We start from the raw sequence: 22,885 nt of genomic DNA, 5'->3' as shown, positions 1-22,885 counted from the left end.
TATGGAGGTAATAAGGTTAAAAGAAGTCACAAGGACAGGTCCCTAACCCAATAGGAGTGGTGTCCTTATGAGAAAGGACACAGCAAGAAAGAGCCATCTGCAACCCAAAGAAAGAGGCCTCAACAGAAACCAACCCTGCTGGCACCTCAGTGTTGGACTTCCAGTCTCCAGACTGTGGGAAAAATTATTTTCTATTGTTTAATCCACCAATTTGTTGGATTCTGTTAAGGCAGCCTGAGTAGACTAACATCCTATGTATTCTATAAAGAATATTTATTACTTTAAAAATTAGGAGGGGAATATGTTACGTAAAAAAAAAATCTAATACTTAGCAGTGTTCCTGTCATTTCAGCACTTGTAAGTATTTTCTTTAAAAGTTTTCAGAATAATATTAAAAGATAGTTCACTCTTCTTACAGTAAAAAAAAAAAAAAAAAAAAATACTCATTATTGCTACTTTTCCTACCAAGAATGTTGTGGCCAACAGGATGGAAAAATTTTTTTTTTAAGTCTGAGTATTTCCAACCTAATAGGGCATGAATTTCCCTGCAGTGGGTTTCTTATCTTAAATGAAAGACGTCATGTTTAAGCATGGAGTTTAGCAGGATGAGATTTCATCAAAAAGTTCTGCTTAATTAAATATTTAATTAAACCTACAATGTGCTATTTTAAGCTCTTGAGATATATCATGTGTAAAAGAAACAAAAATCCCTGCCATTGTGGAACTTACATCCTAGCACAGAAAGATAATCAAATAACAATAAAAATAAGTAAAATTAGACATCATATTAGAAGGTGATAAGTGATACAGAAAGAACAGAGCATGTTAAGGGAAATCAGGAGTTGGAGTAGAGGCAGGTGCATCACAGGTTGTAATTTTAATTAGAATGGTCAGAGCAGGCCTCACTGAGAAGATAGCATCTGAGTAAAGAAATTAGCCATATTGCCATCATATGAAAAAGCTTGCCAGGTGGAAGGAACAACAAGTTCAGAAGTCTAATGTACTAGATTTTGAGTATGTGGAACAAAATTCCCCAAAATGTTGTCGGATTTCTTAACAAGATTATATCGGATGTGTTTAATGTGTATCCAAGTCCTGTTTAACAGCATCTAAAAAAACTGCAATTTCCTAAGCTTTCTATTGAGGAAAAAAAATATTTCCACATATAGCAGAAGAATAGATAGTAAGAATAGTAGCTACCACTGCTGAGTATTTACTATGTGTGAAATGTTTTACAAACTTTAATTCTCACAAATTCCTGTAAGAAGATTATCATTGGCCCCATTTTATAGATCATAAACTGAGGCTTAGAGATGTTGGTATTTGCGTGAGTTATCTCTAATGAGTAAACTGATTTTAACGTACAGGCATGCCTTGGAGACACTATGAGTTCAGTTCCAGACCGCCACAACATAGCAAATATCACAATGAAGTGAGTCACACAGTTTTTGGTTTCCCTGTGCATATAAAAGTTATGTTTAAGCTATACTGTAGTCTATTAAGTGTGCAAATATGTCTAAAAACTGCATATACTTAAATTTTAAAATTCTTCATTGCTAAAAAACTTCTAACCATGATCTCAGCCTTCAGCGAGACAAAATCCTTTTGCAGTCGTAAAAGATCACTGATCACCATAACAAACATAATAAAAAAAAAAAAAAAGTTTGAAGCACCGTGAGAATTACCAAAATCGAACACAGTAACACAAAGAGATCAAATGCTGTTGGGAAAATGGCACTGGTAGACTTGCTCCATGCAGGTTGCCAAAACGTTCAATTTGTAAAAACCACAATATCTGAGAAGTGCAATAAAGTGAAGTGCAAGAAAATGAGGTAGACCTCCTTGTGCACAATTCTTAATCACTCTCCCCACAAATATAGCTTTCTTTACCTGGCATGGAAAAGGAAAACTCTAGCCATTTTGAACCAAGATTTACAAGATGGGAAAAAATAATTTCTAAGAAACTTAGAAATTGCATTATTGGCAGAACATCAGACTCAATAAACTAATCTGATCTGGCAACTTTTAAATTCCCAATTTAGTGAAGCAGAACTTAACGCCAACTGGAAAGAAAACTACACAGCAAAGTACTTAATAAATATAGCAGCTCTCATAAAAAAGGGCCTGCACTTCCTTCAATAACCACTTGGTCAGATAACTTGTATGAAGGATATTCATCTTTACCCCTACAACTGATCACTGTTCCAATACCACCTTATCAGAAATAATGCCAATCTACAAAATTTCACTTCACTTAGAGAATTCGGAACACTGACTGACTTAATAGGCGTTTCAATCCAGTTTTTCATTCAGAGGTCAACCCACCTGTGTGACTATCTGGCTGCCAGCCAAAATATATAAACTTTGCCCACTGTACAGCTCTCTTCCTTTCTTTGCAATAAAGAAGATAGCTGAAGAAGTACAAACTAGCAAATGTTCACTTGTCAATCAAATTTAACACACATAATATATAGACTTACTTGTCATATATAAAAAGCCTTCTTTAATTCAAAGTTCCTTCTGGAAAACCTTCATCCTGGGAATTTTTTTTTTCTTCCTCACGGAAAATAAGCATTATTAAGGAGTGTGTAAACCTTTAAGATCCAAACCAAAATGAAACTGAAATCACCTGTTAGTCATATGTGCAATATTCTAATCCAGTGATAAGAGTCTATATCATTGTGACCATAGTACATCCTTTTTTTTTTTAACTATCACCTTGGGGGAAGGAATTACATGGCTCCTTTTACAGACTGATGAGTTTATAAGCTTTTACTATATTATCAATTAATTTTTTTAAAATCCAATTTGCCTCACAGCATATCTAAGTGGACAATTCATGTTTGAAAGGGAGAGATTCCTGAATTTCAAATACTCTAATAAAGAATTTACAACGTATTATTAATGGAGCCCTACCTACCTAATTTTTCAAACTTTATACCTTCTCAAACCCTATGCTCCAAGAACATATGATCGCTAGTTTCTATTACCAAAATAAACATTACAGTTCTTATTTCCAAGCCTTTGCTCAAGGTTATTTACTGTCCAGAAAGCCCTTCTTCCTCCAGCTACCTGATAAAAGTTATATCAATCCTTCAAGAATCAGCTTACATCCACTACTGTTAAGCTTTCTCAGATCATCCTAATTTCTCTCCTTCCTTCTTGCAATCTCATCACTTTCACTATACTTCTATAGGATTCACCTGAATACGCTCTAAAATATCATGTACATCTCCTTTTTGGTTATAAGCCTCTATAAAGCTATCCTATTCATTTTCACACACATTCCCACACATCAACAACAATACATGTTAGAGGTAGTTGATCAATTATTGTAAATATAACTGAACAGAACGTAAAAATCATTGGTCATCTTTCTTGGGAACTTAAAACTTCAAGTTACATTGATATTCACAAAGACTCAGTTTTGAATCTGCAGCCTCTTTCTTCCTAGCTCAAGCCATACATCTAACTATTTGTGGATTTCTTTATGGGGATATCCCACAATGACCTCAACTTAAACGCCTCTAAACCAAGTTCATCACCTACACTCTGTTCTGCTCTTCTGCTAGTGTCTAAAGTCTCCTTCTATGACTCGACTCAAGTCACTTAACTTTTCAATTATTTGTTGGGCCCATTTCTTCATCTACCAAATGAAGACCCTGGCAAGGACCTAAATGAAATTGGGATGGAAGGTACAAGGAAAATTCTAATTAACGGGGGAAAGAAAAAAAAGGAATAAGTAAGTGGAGACCACGAAAATAGTTTCACTCTCTTCTCAAAGGTTTGCTGACTTTCCAGTAGAGAGGTTTTAAAATGGGAAGCCAGCTTCTTGCTGGAAGAGCTACTGATAGCAGACAAATAAATATTGTCGAGTTGAAAATACTTGATACAGGGAATTTTGATGATTACTCCAAGCAGTCTTTAAAGGACTTGTCGCTTGCCTTCCCATTACAAAGGGGATAATTCACATGGTTGTTTCAATGAAGGTTTTTGAAACATTTTGCTATTAAAAGTACATCTTGAAGACACAGGGAAAGAATTTGCCACACATAATCCAGGTGTGTTTTCAAGAAATCTGAAATATTAAACTCCCGATTTGTAATATAAATACTGCATACAAAGCAACAGTCCTTTCTCCAGAAATACCTGCCAAAAAGGATGTTAAAAATGCATGCCCTACAACCTAGACGGGTGGGACGGGGTAGGAGGGGCATTCGAGAGGGAGGGGGCACGTATGTACCTATGAGGCATTCATGTTAATGTATGGCAGAAACCAACATAATATTATAAAACAATTATCCTCCAATTAAAAATAATTATCTTTAAAAATGCCTAAATTTTGGAACCACTAGCCATCTAATGTGTCAATTTATCATTTCTTTTGAAAAAGGCATGGGCTAGGATATCACATGTGTTCCACATCTTTTAGGGTGGTTACATACCCGTAACGGAATGAAACTGATCATGGGATCTGTGCATTTCCTTTTAGGAAAACAGTAACCGGAATTTTTTTTTTTTTTTTTTAATATGGGGAGGGTTAGTTAACACTGGGGTAGTTAACTGCTCAGCAGATTAGAAAAGGACTCCTTACAAAGAAAAAGAAGTCCTTTATGTCTTGGACACAACCTCCCACCACAAGCACAACCCCAACAAACGCGCTCGCGGCCCCCCTAGTCTCGGGGTAGGTGGGGTACCGCAAGTGGCATAAAAGGAAGCGGGGCTCCTCGAACCCGCTGCAGGAGTGGCGTCGTGTGTCGGTACAAGGTCGGGGCAAGTCTCCAAACCTCCGTTTTGCGCCTGTAAAATGGTCATAAAAATATTGCCTTCCTCTTCACATTGTGAAGATTAAATGAGATAGTAGTGTTTGTAAAACGCACTCGGCACAGCAGTTAAGTGCTAAATAAACCTCCCTTACTGCTATTTATATATTTATATATAAAAGATAAACCAGTTCCTCCTCACACACTCACCCCAACCCTCGCCTGAAAACCCGACTAGCTACCCTTCCCGGGATTCCGTGCTCTGTAACTAACCCGAAACCTGCCTGCCCCTTGCTCCATCACAAGACTTCCCTGGTTAAAATGTGTCTTGCAGTCGAACAAACTCGCCTGCCTGAAATCAAACTCCTGCGAAACCACCACGCTCTGTGACACGCGGCAGCACGCAAGTGCCGGAGTCCAGCCTCGCCTCGGGCCGCCGCGCGCCTCGCGCCAGCGAACAACCTCGCGCTGCAGCTCTCGAAACTCCGCCAGAGTCACGTGCCGCTGGCCCCGCCTCACCGCACATCAGCGACTCCCCCACCCGCTGGGCTTGCGCGTCTACTGGAGATCTCCGGCCCCGCCCACGGCACCAGGGCTAATTTCCCCGGCCCGCCCACTTCGCTCGTGCTGCACCGCGTGACCTCTGTCCCCGCCCCCGGCACCGCTATGGGTCCACGCCCCACTCCACTCGCGCGGCGTCAGGTGACCGCCGGCGCCGCCCCCGGCCTTGTTGCTGGTTCCGGGATTGGGCGGTCCTGCCTTCTCTGCGGCGGCGAGCGGTAGAGGAGATGGCTGCCACCTTGCAGCGCATAGAACGGCTGTCCAGTCGGGTGATTCGCGTCCTGGGCTGTAACCCGGGTCCCATGACCCTGCAGGGCACCAACACCTACCTGGTGGGGACCGGCCCCAGGTAAACGTTTCTCCACGCTCGCCATCATACACACCGGCCCGCGGGACGCACGGAGCTGGGGCTGCGGGGACTGCTCGCGGCGGGCGGAGAGGCTGTGCGCCCGCAGCCTGCACCGTGGGGTCCTGCCCCAGCCCACCCCGATTCGGACACCCCCGCCCCTAAATAACTTCCTCCCGGGGTAGTCAACTGTCTTAACTTACAAATGGCTAAGGAAAAATGGACACGTTTCCTGTTTTCGAAACCCAGTTTACTTTGTTTGATTTTGAAAGAGTGTTTAAGCTGTTGAGACACTAGGATCGCCTGGAGTTAAGAATTCGGGAACGCGTCTACTTTCCTCACCTGACTTTCACTGGTATTTGGCTCTGAGTTTGACTTCCGTTCACAAAAGCGAGTGGTTGTATTGAGGCCTTTTTCTTAACTCGAGAGAGGATTTCCTTGCTTCAAATTGCTCGAGTCTGGGAAAACGCTAGCTAGCTTGGGGAAAGAAGAGCTAACTATGTTTCTTGTTACTGTTGTGTGGCCTTATTTTAAATATTTTTAACTTTTAAATTATTCTGCGAATGGAATAACCTGTCTGTATTTCCAAGATTTTTATCTTGTTCAACGCATTCTGTTTTAGTGGTATCATGGAGAAACAGGGACATGTCATTTGCTTGCAATGCAGAAGACATGGGTTCGATCCCTGGGTCGGGACAATCCCCTGGAGAAGGAAATGGCAACCCACTCCAGTACTCTTGCCTGGAAAAACCCATGGAGGGAGGAGCCTCGTAGGCTGCAGTCCATGGGGTCACAAAGAGTCGGACACGACTGAGTCACCACACACACACACACAAGTGCATTGAGCAATCTTTGTGTAGTCCTTACTCTAGATAAAAAAATTGAAAATAAGATATAGTTTACCTTGAGCCCAGAATTTAATTATTCAGTCTGAACGTGTTCATCAGTTAAATTTAGTCACTCAGTCCTGGCCGACTCTTTGTGACCCCATGGACTGCAGCACGCCAGGCTTCCCTGTCCACCACCAACTCTGGAAGCGTGCTCAAACTCATGTCCATCGTGCCAGTGATCCCATCCAACCATCTCATCCTCAGTCATCCCCTTCTCCTCCCGCCTTCAATCTTTCCCAACATCAGGGTCTTTTCCAATGAGTCGGTTCTTCGAATCAGGTAGCCAAAGTATTGGAGTTTCAGCATCAGTCCTTCCAATGAGTATTCAGGGTTGGTTTCCTTTAGGATTGACTGGTTTGATCGCCTTGCTGTCTCAGGGACTCTCAAGAGCGTTCTCCAACACCACAGTTGAAAAGCCATAAATTCTTTGGTGCCTAGCTTTCTTTATGGTCCAACTCTCACATCCTTACATGACTACTGGAAGAACCATAGCTTTGACTAGACTGACCTTTGTTGGCAAAGTAATGTTTCTGGTTTTTAACGTGCTGTCTCCTTTGGTCATAGCTTTTCTTCCAAGGAGCAAGTGTCTTTTAACTTCATGGCTGCAGCCAGCATCTGCAGTGATGTTGGAGCCCAAAATAATAAAGTCTCTCACTGTTTCCATTGTTTCCCCATCTATTTGCCATGAACTAGACGTGTTACAATTAGTAAAATATAGTTGATTACTAAACAGTTTAATAAGTATAGTTTATTAGGTTTTCATTTGAAGTATCCACTGTATTTGCCTTTTTCTGGTAAATCACAATTTTAGAAGCAGCAACTTGGAGAATATGGAAGTATTAACCATCTAGCAGAAAGTGAAAAGTTGAGTCTGAGACAAATGACGCAGAGTCAGAGCTTTAAGCTGCCTCCAGGGTCTTGGTGAACAGAAAATTAAGCAGGAAAAAAAAAATACCTCATATGTAGCATAGAGTCAGGGTTGGCTTAGACTCACTCACCCCAGGAAGTCCATAGGTATGTTCTTCGCTTTTCAGTGCATCATCTTAAATGAGTTCTAAAGTCAGTATATAAGATGAAAATTGCCTATTGTCAAAATTATCCTGGGAAATCTCTCAGGAGAACACAACATAGGAGATCAGTGTACTATCTCTCAATAAGTTCAACACAGCCTGTTTTTCCTCCAGCGATGAAACATATGGCTGGCTCTGTTTGAAAATGAGATGAAGAAGTTGGCAGGGGTCGGGGACGATGTTGTATAAAAAATCTATACTGTATCTTTAAACACTAGAATCACACTCAGCATGGCAAAGTGCTGGTGCTAAAAGACGTGAAGAACCTGAAGCTGATTGAGGGAAGAACAGATTGACCGTCTTTGATGTCGCACTGCTTAGACTACTATGAATGGCCAGTGGAATCACTCACAGATGCGAGCGAGAGAGATGATGTTACACTCACAGATGCGAGCGAGAGAGATGATGTTGAGCCGATGCAGCTGAGCCATGATAAGTTAATGTGCAGGTGTTGCTGCTTTGCTATATAAAGTAAATATCAAGTGGCTAGAAATGAATAGTAATTGGGTCCAGGTGATTCTGATAAGTGATATCCATCTATTCCACTAAGATCACTGGTGGCTCCTGTATCACTAAACCCAGTGGCATTTTACCATTCCCATCTTATTTGAACTTCAGTATCTTCTGAAGCTGTGGCCCACTCCCTGATTGATCGACACGGCCTTCTGGCTTGCTCTCACCTCTCTAGCTACTCTACTCTAGCAATCTCCTTTATAGAATCATCCTCTTTACCAGATATTTTAAGCTTTTGAGTTCCTCAGGAGACAGTCCTACTCTTTCTTCTGTTCTCATTGTTGTATTCTCTACCCAGGGGATTTTGACTACTTCCTGGGCTTCACTTGTATTCATTAATAACTCCTGAATTTATAGCTCCACTGTAGACAAATCCAGGTTTCATCTTCAGACAAGGGTAGCCAACTGCTTTTTTATATCTCTAATTGAATACCTCAAAGCCACTCGAAACTTCCTGTCTTCTTCCAGTAGTCTGAATCTTAGTAAACAGAACCATCCCCATATATAATCAAGGTAAGTACTTAAGTACCCTCCTTGACCACTTTTCTTTGCTTCCTGCACACAGATATCCAAGCCATTATAAAGATCTCAACATTTCCACTGCTGTTAACCTATCCAGGCCAGTACAACTCTTGCTTTGGCTTTTAAAATAGTCTCTCACTGGCCTCTCTGCATCTACTTTGGTCCCTGTTCAATCCATTCTTGCCCACGTAGCCAAAGTAGTAGTGTATGGTTTTTATTTTTGTGTTTTGGTAACTTACCCTGCAGCAGGCTAGTCTAACGTATTCACTGGCTGATTGCAGGGTTCCAGTGGAATGAGAGGAAGTATGTAAAGACCTAGAGGCGAAGGCTTATAAATGGCAAGACATCCCTTTCATGTCAGTCCATTGGCCATAGGAAAACCCAGTGTACATCCCTACTCAAAGGATAAGGAAACAGGCGCTAGTCCTTGGTGGAAGGAACTTCAGAGTGACGTTTCAAGAGACATTGTTATATGTAGGTGAAAAGTGAAACTTCCTTTTTTCCTTGCAGTATGCTTAATAAAATGAGATCCTGTTTGTAAAGTGTTAATACAACTTAGTCTTGATTCATTTGTGCTTTAATACAACACTTCTGGTATTTTTTTTAAATTTTTGGAGACATAGTATTTCTTACTGTTTTAAATGGGATTTGATTAAAAGAGAAAAAAGAAAACTTTCATTCATTCATAGTAGAAAAGTGCCTAAGTGCCTGCAGTGTTTCAGGTAGTGTATTAAGGGAGTCCTATGAACTTGGCAAAAAAAAAACACCCGTAACAATGGTTGGCTTAGAGACTTGTAGATACCATAAATCATCAGATAGCTCCCAAAATGAATATATAATTTAATATTTGATGTGACCAGTGAAGAGTAAGTCTGCTGCTGCTGCTGCTAAGTTGCTTCAGTCATGTCCAGCTCTGTGCGACCCCATAGACGGCAGCCCACCAGGCTCCCCCATCCCTGAGATTCCCCAGGGAGGAACACTGGAGTGGGTTGCCATTTCCTTCTCCAATGCATAAAAGTGAAAGTGACGTCGCTCAGTCATGTCGGACTCCTTGCAACCCCATGGACTGCAGCCTACCAGGCTCCTCCGTCCATGGGATTTTCCAGGCAAGAGTACTGGAGTGGGTTGCCATTTCCTTCTCCAGTGTGTGAAAGTGAAAAGTGAAAGTGACGTCGCTCAGTGTCCGACTCCTTGCGACCCCATGAACTGCAGCCTACCAGGCTCCTCTGCCCATGGGATTTTCCAGGCAAGAGTACTGGAATGGGTTGCCATTGCCTTCTCCAAAGAGTAAGTCTAGGATAGTATAATTAAAGGTTTTAATCCAGTCATCACTGTCGAGAAGTTTCCAGTGTGGCAATTCAGTCAACATGAGAAGTCACAGAAGAGATGTTATTAACATATAAACAGGTTGTTTTTCCAGGGCAAGATGGGTTTTGCCTTGCAAGACAAGCATAGCACATTTTTTATGTTAAAAAAAAAAAAAAGTAAAAAACAGAAAAGCATAGCACATAGTAGATGGTTTGTAAACAGTTATTGAGGAATTAATGCACAAATGAATAACTGAGACTTTTCATCAAGACTAATCCTCTCTCCCCCAGTCTCAACTTGGGATGGATTCCTGTGAAACAGCATGAATTTAAGAAGTTGCTGAATTGGTTCTGGAGGAGGAAAATGTCACTATTATTTCTTCAAAAGAACTTGAGAGAGAAAGACTGTTGCCCCCATGAAACAGTGGTGTTCCGTCGCTCAGTCGTGTCTGACTGTTTGCGACCCTGTGGACTACAGCACGCCAGGCTTCCCTCTCCTTCACCATCTTCCCAGAGTTTGCTCACACTCATGTCCCTTGAGTTGATGATGCCATCCAACCATATCATCTGTGGCCCCCTTCTGCCCTCAATCTTTCCCAGCTTCAGGGTCTTTTCCAGTGAGTCCGCTCTTTGCATCAGGTGCCAAAGTACTGGAGCTTCAGCATCAGTCCTTCCAGTGAATATTCAGGTTGATAAAACAGGGAGGAAGAGCAAACAGCAGGAGGAGGATTCAGAGCCACGAGCAGAAAAAGTAGGTTGTCTGAGTGAAGGAGGGAAACAGCTCAAACGTCCCCCCACCCCCACCCCTTGCTCCCCTGCTGCCCTCACTTTCACATACGGAAACCCCAGTACTTCATTTTGTATATAATGAAGACTAGATTTCCTTAGGGAAACCACTGAATCAGCTTCTTCCCTATTGCTCAACATTTGAGGATGCTGTAAAAAATCTCGAGAGCAGAGTGAATAAAAATGCATATTCTGGCACCAGAATACCTGGGCTTGAATGTTGGTTCTGCCATTTCTTTGCAAAGTAACCTTGGGCCAGTTACTTAATTTCTGGATATAATAATGAAAAGCTTACCTTCAGAGTTTGTTACAAGGCATACAGTTGTAAAAACATGTAAGATCCTTGAAACTATGCCTTATTTCTTTTTATTTCTTTTATATGCTGTGTAAGTGTTCAATATCATTGCTATTCCTTGTTGAGACTCAACATTTAGCTTTAAGTTTTTTCAAAGAATCTTCTTAAGGTGAGATGATTATAGTTAAGCTTATGTGCATCTGGTTTTCAAGCACTTTGGAAGCAAGGCAATTTGTGCAGTTTCTTACACGTACTGTAAATTATCTGTGTGAGAAATATATTGATACTATGTGTTCTGATTGTGTGATTATCTTCCATTTAATTTTCAGGAGGATCCTCATCGACACTGGAGAACCATCAGTCCCAGAATATATCAACTGTTTAAAGCAGGCTCTGACAGAATTTAACACAGCCATCCAGGAAATCATAGTGACCCATTGGCACCGTGATCATACTGGAGGCATAGGAGATATTTGTAAAAGCATCAATAATGGTAAACAGAAAATATTCGTTAAGCTCATTGAAGAAAACTGTGTTTTCAGGATCATTTAATTCAGTTAACAGAGCTAAGTAAGCTAGTAAACCATTTCCTGAATATCCCATAATTAAATGGTACTTTCAGAAACTACTATAACTTGAAAACTAGCCCCAGTTTTAACAAAGGAGGAAAGAAAAGTCCTATTTTCCACCTCTGATCTCTTTTTTCCTGGTATTTTTTCCCATTGCCCAGTAACAAAGGTCAGTTTTAATTTAGTTTATGTGACACTTACTATTTCAGATTAAATACTAAGCAGCTACTGTTGAATATTTTCTGTGTGCCCGGCACTGTGCCGATCACGTGGCCTGAGTACTGTGAGGTGGGTGTGTTCTTATCCATATGTCTTCCAGAGCATAAGGCAATCACCATGATAAACTGAACTACTGGGAAAGGGGTGTCATATTGGTAATTCTCTGTCCTTGAAACCTCTTAAGTACTGACGCTTCACCATCTTTCTCATTCCCTCATCCCACCATCACACAGTTTCATCCATCCATCCATTCCTTTACCAAACACTGCTATATGCAGGTACTGTTCTTGACACAAGGAACCTAGCAGTGAACGAAACATGGAGCTTTATTCTCACAAGGAAGGTAAATGGTAAATGAATCATAGATCAGTTGGTGACAGGTACTACAAAGAAAAGTAAAGCGACGACATGAAAGCAAGGGGAGAAAGGGTAAAGTAGAGGAGGGCGGTGGCAGAGATATCCAGGGTGGAGGGAGAGGCAGTGAGCCGGACAGCGTCTGAGAGCAGGGCTTACTGGCTAAGGGCATTGCAGGGCCAGAGATACTGGAACGGGACTGTGCTTGGCCTGTCCAAGGCACTGGAAAGACAAGGAAGCTGAGAAAGTTCATTCACACAAGGGATGCATGTAGCATTCAACTAGTATTATTTGTATTACTATCTTTTTAGGCCTTGAGACTAATTGGGACACCAAGATATTCTCAGGCCCAGCACCAATATCACCAGGCTGCTGGTTGTGAAAACCTGTCTAACCTGACCGTTTTACCTTCTCACTTCCTTTCTTCCAATCCAAGGGGACTGTCCACCGCAGGAAATTATTCTTTCTCAGTCTGACCTGTCTTTGCCTTTCTTTCTCTTGTCCATCATTAAATTTTGCAAATTAAAAAACTATACTGAGGACCCTTAATTAGCTCTGGTCAGTTCTTTTAATGTGACAGTCAGGGTGGTGAATTAAAATACTTATGGCCCCCTTTTCCTCCTTCATGAATCAGCTTTATTGAGCTTGAATTCACGTACATAAAATGTACCCATTTGAAGTGGCAAACACTGATGTGACCACTCCAATCAAGATAATTCTCCCACCACCCCAAAAAGAAATCTGCCAATGGCCCTTTGTGGTGACGTCCCCTCCACCCTCAACAGCCACACATCTTCATTTCACCATAGGTTAGTTTTGTCTGTGTTCTGAAGTTTCCTATAATGGAAGAATACAGAACCACTCTTTGGCTTCTCTCACACCACATCTTGTTTCTGAGATTCACCTGTGTTTCATGCATCAGTAGTTTGTCCCTTTCTTATTGCCAAATAGTAACTCATGGTAGGAATATACCACCATCTGTGTGTTTCCATTCACCTATTAATGGCCATCTGACCCACTTTCTTCAAATTAAACATGAAAACAGGTTTGAGTTCCCTACAGAATAATATTTATTTAATAAATTAACTGTTATGTTGATTTAAAAGGAGAAATTTGACACAGCTTTATAGCCACAAACCTTTAGTGCTTATTTGAGACGTGGCTTGTGTTTCTTTCTGAACTCTGTGGAAACTAGACCAGCTACATGCAGACCTTGAGTTGCTCAGCACTAAAATTGTTCAGAAGTAACTTTCAGGGTCCCCTCCCCAAAGTTCCATATATTTCTTCATTCTCTCAATCATTAATCACTATCATTTTTGTTCCATTTCACTTTTTTTGTTCCATATTTTAATTATTAGTTTAAATTTTTTTATAATTTTGTTTAGCTGTTAGCATGGCAGAATATTTTCAACTACTTTACAGTGCTAGCAACCTGTTTCTAACAGGACACACCAAAATTATGAATGCCGTTTACAAGATTTTTGTGGTAAGGTAAGTTAATCGCTCAGTCATGTCCGACTCTACGACCCCATGGACTGCAGCCCACCAGGCTCAGGCTCCTCTGTCCATGGGGATTCTCCAGGCAAGAATATTGGAGTGGGTTGCCATGCCCTACCCCAGGAGATCTTCCCACCCCAGGGATTGAACCTGGGTCTCTCACATTCTTGGCAGATTCTTTACCATCTGAGCCACCAGGGAAGACTGCCTCTTAAGCAACCTGCTTACAAAATTTAAAATACAATCAGTATGTGATTTGGGAACTCCTAGTGGCTTACAGGGAGAAGGCAATGGCACCCCACTCCAGTACTCTTGTCTGGAAAATCCCATGGACGGAGGAGCCTGGTAGGCTGCAGTCCATGGGGTCGCTAAGACTTGGACACGACTGAGCAACTTCACTTTCAGTTTTCACTTTCATGCCTTGGAGAAGGAAATGGCAACCCACTCCAGTATTCTTGCCTAGAGAATCCCAGGGATGGGGGAGCCTGGTGGGCTGCCGTCTGTGGGGTCGCACAGAGTCGGACACGACTGAAGCAACTTAGCAGCAGCAGCAGTGGCTTACAGAGAACCAGAATTTTACCAGACATGAGAACTAGATGGCCTCGGGCCGTCTTGAGTGTTTTGGTTTGGTTTGGTTTGGGGTATATCTTATAAAATGTATTTTGTTATCTGATAATTATTATTTTGCAGCTGAAGTTGGGCCTTTGCCATGTGTTTAACATCCAAGTCCTAGGAGTCAAACAGTTGCTTCCTGCTTTTCAATTAGAATGTTTTTATTAGAAAGTATTATACATGAGCAATATCACGTTTGTATCAGCTTAAATAATTAGCATCAACAATGTTGTTATAATCCATAAACCTTAACAAATGACTGAGGGTTTCCTCCTGTTTAAATAATTATATGATGGAGACAGAAAGTAGATAAGTTGTTGCCAAGAGCAGGAAAAAGGAAAGAATAAGGAGTGAATACCATTGAGTATGAGGATTTGAAAATGTTCTAAAATTTTATAGTGCTTATGGTGTATAGTTCTTTGAATATACTTTTAAAAAATACAAACAAACCTAACAACAATAGTGAGTTGCACATTTCAGAAGGGTCGAGTTTATAGTATGTGAATTCCATCTCAATAATAATATGATTGCTTTAAGCATGCCCTTCTTCATCTTGACTGTATAGATTGCTGTTGTGAATAGGATATGTGTTTTCAAATTTGCACATAATTTTATGATACAGACTTATTTTGTCATATGACGTTTGTTTTGTAATTTTGAGACAGTTGTGAGGTTTTTGGAAGGGTCGTCTGCCAAAGATCTCATAACTAGAGATATAATATCTCCACTGCTTCACTGAAAAGCAAAATTGTGTAGATTACAAAATAAAAACAAAAAACCCTCATTATCTCTCTCGAGAATGAGGACAGCCTTATTGTATAATGTCAGTTCCCAGCATAACATAGTATTTTTTGCTTCTGCCTCTTAAGATACAAAGTAATGGAGTTTGGAGCTGAGAAGAGGGAAGGTCTAGTTGCTGTTGTTTTATTTTCTTTTTATTATATTCACAATATTTCTGTCTCCTCCCTACCAGCCAGATTTCTATCCTTTGTCAGTTTTCCTCGGAATGTTTTTTTCTCCTTCCATATTCCCACCACCCTCACCCTGATGCTCACTGTCTTTCAGCTGGTTTATTGCAGTCACCCCGCCCCCAGTCTTTCTGATCTCTCCCCCTGCAGTCTCCCCAGCTCCAGCCATCATACTCATCTACCTTTAACACTATTTCGTCTTATTACTGACGAGTGTACAGTAGCCACATACAGTGAAGCTTGAATCCTTCTGTTCTGTGAAGGGCACTTTAGGGCCCGCCATGATCTGAGCTCATCTTGCTTACCCCACTTTCCCTCCACATTTCCCAGCCAGTGTTTTGCTTTAGACAAGTAGGCAGCGTCACGTTTGGCACATGCACAGAGCTCATCCTTGTTTCTATGCCTTTACTAACACCGTTCCCCACAAGTCTTTCTCTGAACCTTTTCCCATCCTACTCACCTGTAAGTCTCACATCAAGTTCTATCGTGTCTGTTAACCCCTTCCTAACTGTCGCTTCTTTCTCTAAACACTTGTTGCTTTTGTTAGCTGCATTGTCCATTTAGTATATCCATGAAATAGGCCTGAGTATAGTCCTCTAATTATTGCCTGTTTGTGTTTTTATTTCCCCAACTATGACAGTTTTTAAGCACTTTGGGATCATGGTGCTTGTATTCACTATACATGATATACTGGTTATATGATTGCCCACTCAGCTGTTGATTGGTTAAGAAATTGATTGTCTTTGTGTCAGGGAGGGGGCTATGGTTTACATTGATTTTAATGTTTTCATATCTCAGCCCTGGGTTTGGGGCTTCCTTTCAGCATTCACAGAAGGAACCTTATGCTCTCATCCTTTTATTATTAAGTTCTGCCATGATGCCATATTTCTTTTACTTATGTTAGGCCCTTAGATTGGAGAAGGAAACGGCAACCCACTCCAGTATTCTTGCCTAGAGAATCCTGTGGACAGAGGAGCCTGGTGGGCTGCCGTCTATGAGGTCGCACAGAGTCAGACACAAGTGAAGCGACTTAGCAGCAGCAGCAGCAGGCACTTAGATAGAAGAAAGTTCCTGGGTTCTGTACTGCTGCTCCTTAAACACCCACTTTTTTTTTTTTATATCAGAGTATAGTTGATTTAGTGTTGTGCTAGTTTCAGGTGTACAACAGAGTAATTCAGTTATGCAGTGTCCCACACTTTGTAACCCAATGGACTGTAGCATCCCACTCCAGGCTCCTCTGTCCATGGGATTCTTCAGGCAAGAATACTGGAGTGGGTTGCCATTTCCTTCTCCAGGGGATCTTATAGATAGATAGATAGATAGGGGATCTTATAGACTGACAGACAGACATAAATATATATATACATATATGTATTCTTTTTCAGATTCTTTTCCCATATAGGTTATTACAGAGCTTTGAGTAGAGTTCCTTGTGCTATACAGTATTCAATACCCATCTTGATCTCAAAGCTGAGACTGTGAAGTGCTATTTCCAAATTTTGCATAAAAATAAGAGGCTAGAGACTAGAGAAACTAGAAACTAGTCTCTAGTTTTCTAGAGACTAGAAAAACACAGAGGCTTTTATGTAGACCTGGAAGGGCATGACAGAATAACAATCTCTTTGTTAAGGTGGGAAAAAATAGTTACCATCTCAGAGGTATGCTGCTCTAATTCATCCCAATTTCTGTTGCCTGTTACTGTTAATATACTTTGCAGCCACTCTCAAGTGATTGTGGCTCTGCTCTTGTAAAAGGCTGAATTAACACTTAAAATGTGACTTCATATATTTTACATGTTTTGTGACTAGACACTACCTATTGCATTAAAAAACTCCCACGGAATCCTGAGAGAAAAGAAATTATAGGCAATGGAGAACAACAGTATGTTTATGTGAAAGATGGAGATATAATTAAGACTGAAGGTGCCACGCTAAGGTAAGTCAATGTCCTGGAGCTGGGGAAGGCAGGATGGGGATCTACATCTATGTGTTACAATAGCAGTAGAAGGAAGATTTCATCACATTGCTTGTCTGAGTGAAGATCTCTCAGGAAGGATACAGATGTGCTCTAGGAAGAGAAAACAGGTTGCTTGATAAGCAGAGGAAAAGACTTTTCACTCTATATACCTTTCTAAAATTGTTTACTTGAATTAATTGAGCACCTTTTTTAATAAATCAAATTTAAATTTTTAAAAATGGAGTAGCTTCCTGCTAGAGTGATTTAGGGATCTTCCCATTAGGTAAATTCAGGGCTCTGTCATGCTCTCACTTCCAAAGGCTGACCCATCCCTAAAGTAAACACATTTCAAGCCAGACTCATCTCTCCTGAGACATGTCTGAGGGATTCAAAAGGGTATTTCAGACTCAGCTTTAAAGCCAAACTAATGCTGGTTTTCTGTCCCCCACAAACTGTACTTGCTTTCCAACTTCAGAAGAGTTACTTTTCATAGTACTTTATAGATTTTTTTTTTCTCCTAAGATAGAAGCTGACTCCTCTTCACTCTTATGTTCCCCCTTCTCCCCTCCCCACCCTCGCCTGCTACATATAATCAGGTTAGTTTTTAACCTCAGAAATATTTGGCAGTGCAGCCTCTTTTTCTCCATGTGCACAACCACTACCTCTTACTCAGTCTTCCTGTCTGCAGACTCCCTGCTTTCTAATCTACCCTTCGTACCCCGTGTCACCTGGAACATAGAATAGCGCTCCCTGCCCACAAGATAATGTTTGTTCCCCTGTGTGTCACAGTCTGGCCCCGCAGGTTCCTGGTCTTCGCTCTCATCACTGCCCTCACAGGCACAGTTACAAGGACATTCTGTGCATCCGTGCCTTGGCTCCTCCACCCCCTGTACCAGGCATTGCCCCTTCCCTTCAATTTGTCTCCCTGACAGATTTGTATCTGTTCATTCTTCAAACCTAATCCACCCATTACTTAGTTTAAGAACCCTTTCTGGGAAAAATTCATTGCTCCTTCCACTAACTTTCCTATAACCTTTATTGTTTTGTCATAGCACATATTAAATTTTAAGTTTTTTTGTATGGAAGTACCTCGGGTAATCAACTCCTTAACTTCACTAATTAATATTAGTTAATTCTCGTTGCTGTGGTCAACAAACCCAGAAATGAGTAATGGCTAAAACATAGAAGAAGTTTACTTCTCAGTCACAGAAAGTTCAAAAGGGAGTAGTGATTAGTGAGGGGCCCTCCTGCAAGTGAGGTTTCATGCTCCTTCCATCTTGTGATTCCATTACCCTCAGTCCTTGCTTTCAAGGTCACCATGCTCACCTCCCTCAACCCAGCAGGTGGAGGAGGAATTGCAAGCACTTTGACAGAAAAGGCAATTTGCAGACTCTGAAAAGAATGGTTTTCCAAATGAATCTTTCTCAATTTAAAAAAAAAAAAAAACAACACTGGGTCTGTTCATAAATTCATTTTATTGTGATTGTTCATAGGATTGTCCATAAGATATGATACACACCGACAGTATTTTTTCCATAGTGGTTTGATTTACATGTATTATGGTTCAGCTAACATCCATCATCTCACATAGATAAAAAGGAATGAAAAAAGAATAAAAAGAAAAAAAGAACAGTTTTCTCCTTGTGATGAGAACTCAGGATTTATTCTCCTAACAGCTTTTTTACAGATCATACAGCAGTGGTTAGTCATCTTGTTGTACATTGTATGACTTGTACTTATCTTATAATTGGAAATTTGTACCTTTAACTACCTTTCCTCCATTTCTCCCTCCCCTTACCCTCCACCTCTGGTAACTGCATGCCTGATCTCTTTTCCTATGAGTTTGGTGGGTTTTTGTTTTTTGTTTTGTTTTTTAAGATTCCACTTATAAGTGAGATCATGTAGTATTTGTCTTTCTCTGTCTGACTTATTTTACTTAGCATAATGCCTTCAAGGTCCATCTATGTTGTCCCAAATGGTAGGATTTCCTAATTTGTTATGGCTGAATAAATACTGCATTGTGTGTGTATGCGTGTGTGTATCTCACAACTTTTTTATCCATTCGTACATCAGTGGCCACTTAGATTGTTTCCATGTTTTGGCTATTGTAAATAACACTGCTGTGAACATTGGGCTACAGATATTTTTTGAAGTTAGTGTTTTCATTTCCTGAGGATCTGTTCCTGGGAGTGGAATTGCTGGTGATATGTAGTTCTATTTTTAATTTTTTGAGAGTTCTCCATATTGTTTTCTGTAGTGGCTATATCAATTTACAGTCCTGCCAATAATGCACAAGCATTTCCTTTTCTCCACACACACAGCAGCACTTCGTATCTCTTATATGTTGATGATGGCCATTCTGACAGGCATGAGGTAATATCTTATTTTGGTTTTAATCTGGATTTCCCCAATGACTAATAATGGTGAACACTTTTTCATGTCCCTATTGATCTTTCATCTATCTTCTTTGGAAAAATGTCTATTCAAGTTTTGGGTCATTTTTTTTTTTTTTGTAAAGCACTTAACATTTAATGAATTTCCCAGCATGTGGCTTCAAGCCACCAGGACACAAGCCCCACCTACACCCTTAATCTTCTCCTCAGCTCTTCTGCTGAAGAATTTGGCCTTCACGATGACAGGCTGCTTTGGGAGCTTTCCTTTCCCCAGAACTTTGTAGTAACCTGATCACATCACATCAGTGATAGGAGCAGCCCCTGTCTTGTTCTTGGCAGCGTTTACTCGTGTCTGCTCACTAACCAAGGTCCACAATTTATCAAGGTTGACAGTCGGGCAGAAACTCTGGTTCCTCTTTAAGTGGTAATGCCTCATACCAACTTTCCCAAAGTATCCTGGGTGATATTTGTCGAAGTTGATCCTGTGATGATGCATGCCATCAGCATTACCTCGGCCTCCCAGGTGCTTCCGGTGTTTGCCGATGCGACCATGGCCGTGGCTCACGTGACCCCTAAGTTTCCAGGTCTTCCTTAGTCTGGATGGCATGTTGGCAGCCTAGACAAAAGAGCTGGGTCATTTTTTTAATTGGATTTTTTTGCTGTTGAGTTGTATGGGTTCCTTATGTATTTCGGATATTAACTCCTTATCAGATATATGGTTTGCAAATGCTTTCCCATTCTGTAGACTGTCTTCACATATTTTTATAGTTGCTAGAAATATACCTACTAGAATCATTTTCATATAATATGAATACTTTCACTAACAGGTTGCAGCAGGTTTAATCAGACCAGATATGATTTCTAACATCTCTTTAATAACTTGACATTGGTGCAACTATAAAATTGTAATTGTTTGCAATATATAAAGCATACACTTAGAAACCATAAAAGCATAATAGTTCTTAATGTCAGTTCTTAATGCCTCTCAAAAGTAATTGCTCCCATTACACTAGTAGCTTATGTTCTTGTACCTTATATCTATTACACTTTTAGCAGAATTTTTTATAAGGATTTGTTTTTTGTTTTTTTTTTTCGTAAGGGAGAAATCATTCTAAGTTATACTCATTTATGTTTTCTTGTTGTTCAGTGGCTAAGGCATGTCTGACTCTTTGCAGCCCCATGGACTGTAGCACGCCAGGCTTCCTTGTCTTTCACTATCTCCTACAGTTTGCTCAACTCATGTGCATTGAGTCAGTGATGCCACCCAACCATCTCACCCTCTGTCTCCCCTTTCTCCTTCTACCTTCAATCTTTCTCAGTCTCAAGGTCTTTTCTGATGAGTTGACTCTTCATGTCAAGTCGCCAAAATATTGGAGCTTTCAGCTTCAGCATCAGTCCTTCTAATGAATATTCAGGATTGATTTCCTTTAGGATTGACTGATTTGATCTCCTTACTGTCTAAGGGTCTCTCAAGAGTCTTCCCCAGCACCACAATTCAAAACTATCAATTCTTTACAGCACTCAGCCTTCTTTATGGTTCAACTCTCGTATCCGTACAGGACTACCGGAAAAACTATAGCTTTGACTGTACGGACAGCAAAGTGCTGTCTCTTCTTTTTAGTACACTGTCTGGATTTGTCATAGCTTTTCTTCCAGGGAGCAAGTATCTTTCAATTTCATAGCTGTGGTCACCGTCCACAGTGATTTTGGAGCCCAAGGAAATAAAATCTGCCACTGTTTCCACTTTTCCCCATCATTAGCCATGAAGTGATGGGACTGGATGCCATGATCTTAGTTTTTTGAACGTTGAGTTTTAAGCCAGCTTTTTCACTCTCCTCTTTCACTCTCATCAAGAGACTCTTTGTTCCTCCTCATTTTCAGCCATTAGAGTGGTATCATCTCAGTCAGTTCAGTCGCTCAGTTGTGTCCAACTCTTTGCAACCCCATGGACTGCAACACGTCAGACTTCCGTGTCCATCACCAACTCCCGGAGCTTACTCAAACTCATGTCCATCGAGTCAGTGATGCCATTCAATCATCTCATCCTCTGTCATCCCCTTCTCCTCCGGCCCTCAATCTTTCCCAGCATCAGGGTCTTTTCCAGTGAGTCGGTTCTTCCCATCAGGTGGCCAGAGTATTGGAGTTTCAGCTTCAGCATCAGTCCGTCCAATGAATATTCAGGACTGATTTCATTTGGGATGGACTGGTTGGATCTCTTTGCAGTCCAAAGGACTCTCAAGAGTCTTCTCCAACACCACAGTTCAAAAGCATCAATTCTTCCACACTCAGCTTTATTTACAGTCCAACTTTCACATCCATACATGACTACTGGAAAAACCATGGCTTTGACTAGATGGACCTTTTTGGTAAAGTAATGTCTCTTCTTTTTAATATGCTGTCTAGGTTGGTCATAGCTTTTCTTCCAAGGAACAAGCGTCTTTTAATTTAATGGCTGCAGTCACCATCTGCATTTCAGAGTGATTTCAGAGCCCAAAAAAGTCTCTCACTGTTTCCACTGTTTCCCCATCTATTTCCCATGAAGTGATGGGACCAGATGCCATGATCTTAGTTTTCTGAATGTTGAGTTTTAAGCCAACTTTTTCATTCTCATCAAGAGGCTCTTTAGTTCCTCTTCACTTTCTTCCATAAGGGTGGTGTCATCTGCATATCTGAGGTGATTGATATTTCTCCCGGCAATCTTGGTTCCAGCTTGTGCTTCATCCAGCCCGGCATTTCTCATGATGTACTCTGCATGTAAGTTAAATAAGCAGGGTGACAATACACAGCCTTGACATACTCCTTTGCCGATTTGAAGGCAGTCTGTTGTTCCATGTCCAGTTCTAACTGTTGCTTCTTGACCTGCATACAGATTTCTCAGGGGGCCGGTCAGGTGGTCTGGTATTCTCATCTCTTTAAGAATTTTCCATAGTTTGTTGTGATCCACACAGTTAAAGGCTTTGGCATAGTCAATAAAGCAAAAGTAGATGTTTTTCTGGAACTCTCTTGCGTTTTTAATGGTCCAGCAGATGTTGGCAATTTGATTTCTGGTTCCTCTGCTTTTTTCTAAATCCAGCTTGACCATCTGGAAGTTCGGGGTTCACATACTGCTGAAGCCTGGCTTAGAGAATTTTGAGCATTACTTTGCTAGCATGTGAGATGAGTGCAATTGTGTAATATTTTGAACATTCTTTGGCATTGCCTTTCTTTCGGTTTGGAATGAAAACTGACCTTTTCCAGTCTTGTGGCCACTGCTAAGTTTTCCAG

General features: G+C 40.9%; 2 protein-coding genes across 2 annotated transcripts in view; one reads left to right on the top strand and one right to left on the bottom strand.

The window, feature by feature from the left end:
* The first annotated feature begins 5,493 nt into the window (after nucleotides 1–5,493).
* Nucleotides 5,494–22,885, top strand: part of LACTB2 (lactamase beta 2) — a 31,765-nt gene continuing 14,373 nt past the window's right edge. Inside the window, exons 1-3 of the mRNA XM_043880105.1 lie at nucleotides 5,494–5,673; nucleotides 11,383–11,546; nucleotides 17,081–17,207. Coding sequence (XP_043736040.1) covers nucleotides 5,552–5,673; nucleotides 11,383–11,546; nucleotides 17,081–17,207 — 413 coding nt within the window. The 5' untranslated portion in view covers nucleotides 5,494–5,551. The remainder of the gene's footprint in view (nucleotides 5,674–11,382; nucleotides 11,547–17,080; nucleotides 17,208–22,885) is intronic.
* On the bottom strand, nucleotides 19,727–20,228 carry LOC122679435 (60S ribosomal protein L27a-like). The gene has a single exon (XM_043880107.1). It carries the CDS (start codon nucleotides 20,226–20,228, stop codon nucleotides 19,914–19,916), a length of 315 nt encoding a protein of 104 aa, XP_043736042.1. The 3' UTR covers nucleotides 19,727–19,913.

The sequence above is a fragment of the Cervus elaphus genome, chromosome 21 (genome assembly GCF_910594005.1).
Source record: "Cervus elaphus chromosome 21, mCerEla1.1, whole genome shotgun sequence".
NCBI lineage: Eukaryota > Metazoa > Chordata > Mammalia > Artiodactyla > Cervidae > Cervus > Cervus elaphus.
This window is presented reverse-complemented; position numbering and strand designations above follow the sequence as displayed.

Coding starts and splice junctions, on each gene's coding strand:
- LOC122679435 (XM_043880107.1), bottom strand. CDS start 20,228: ATGCCATCCAGACTAAGGAAGACCTGGAAACTTAGGGGTCACGTGAGC.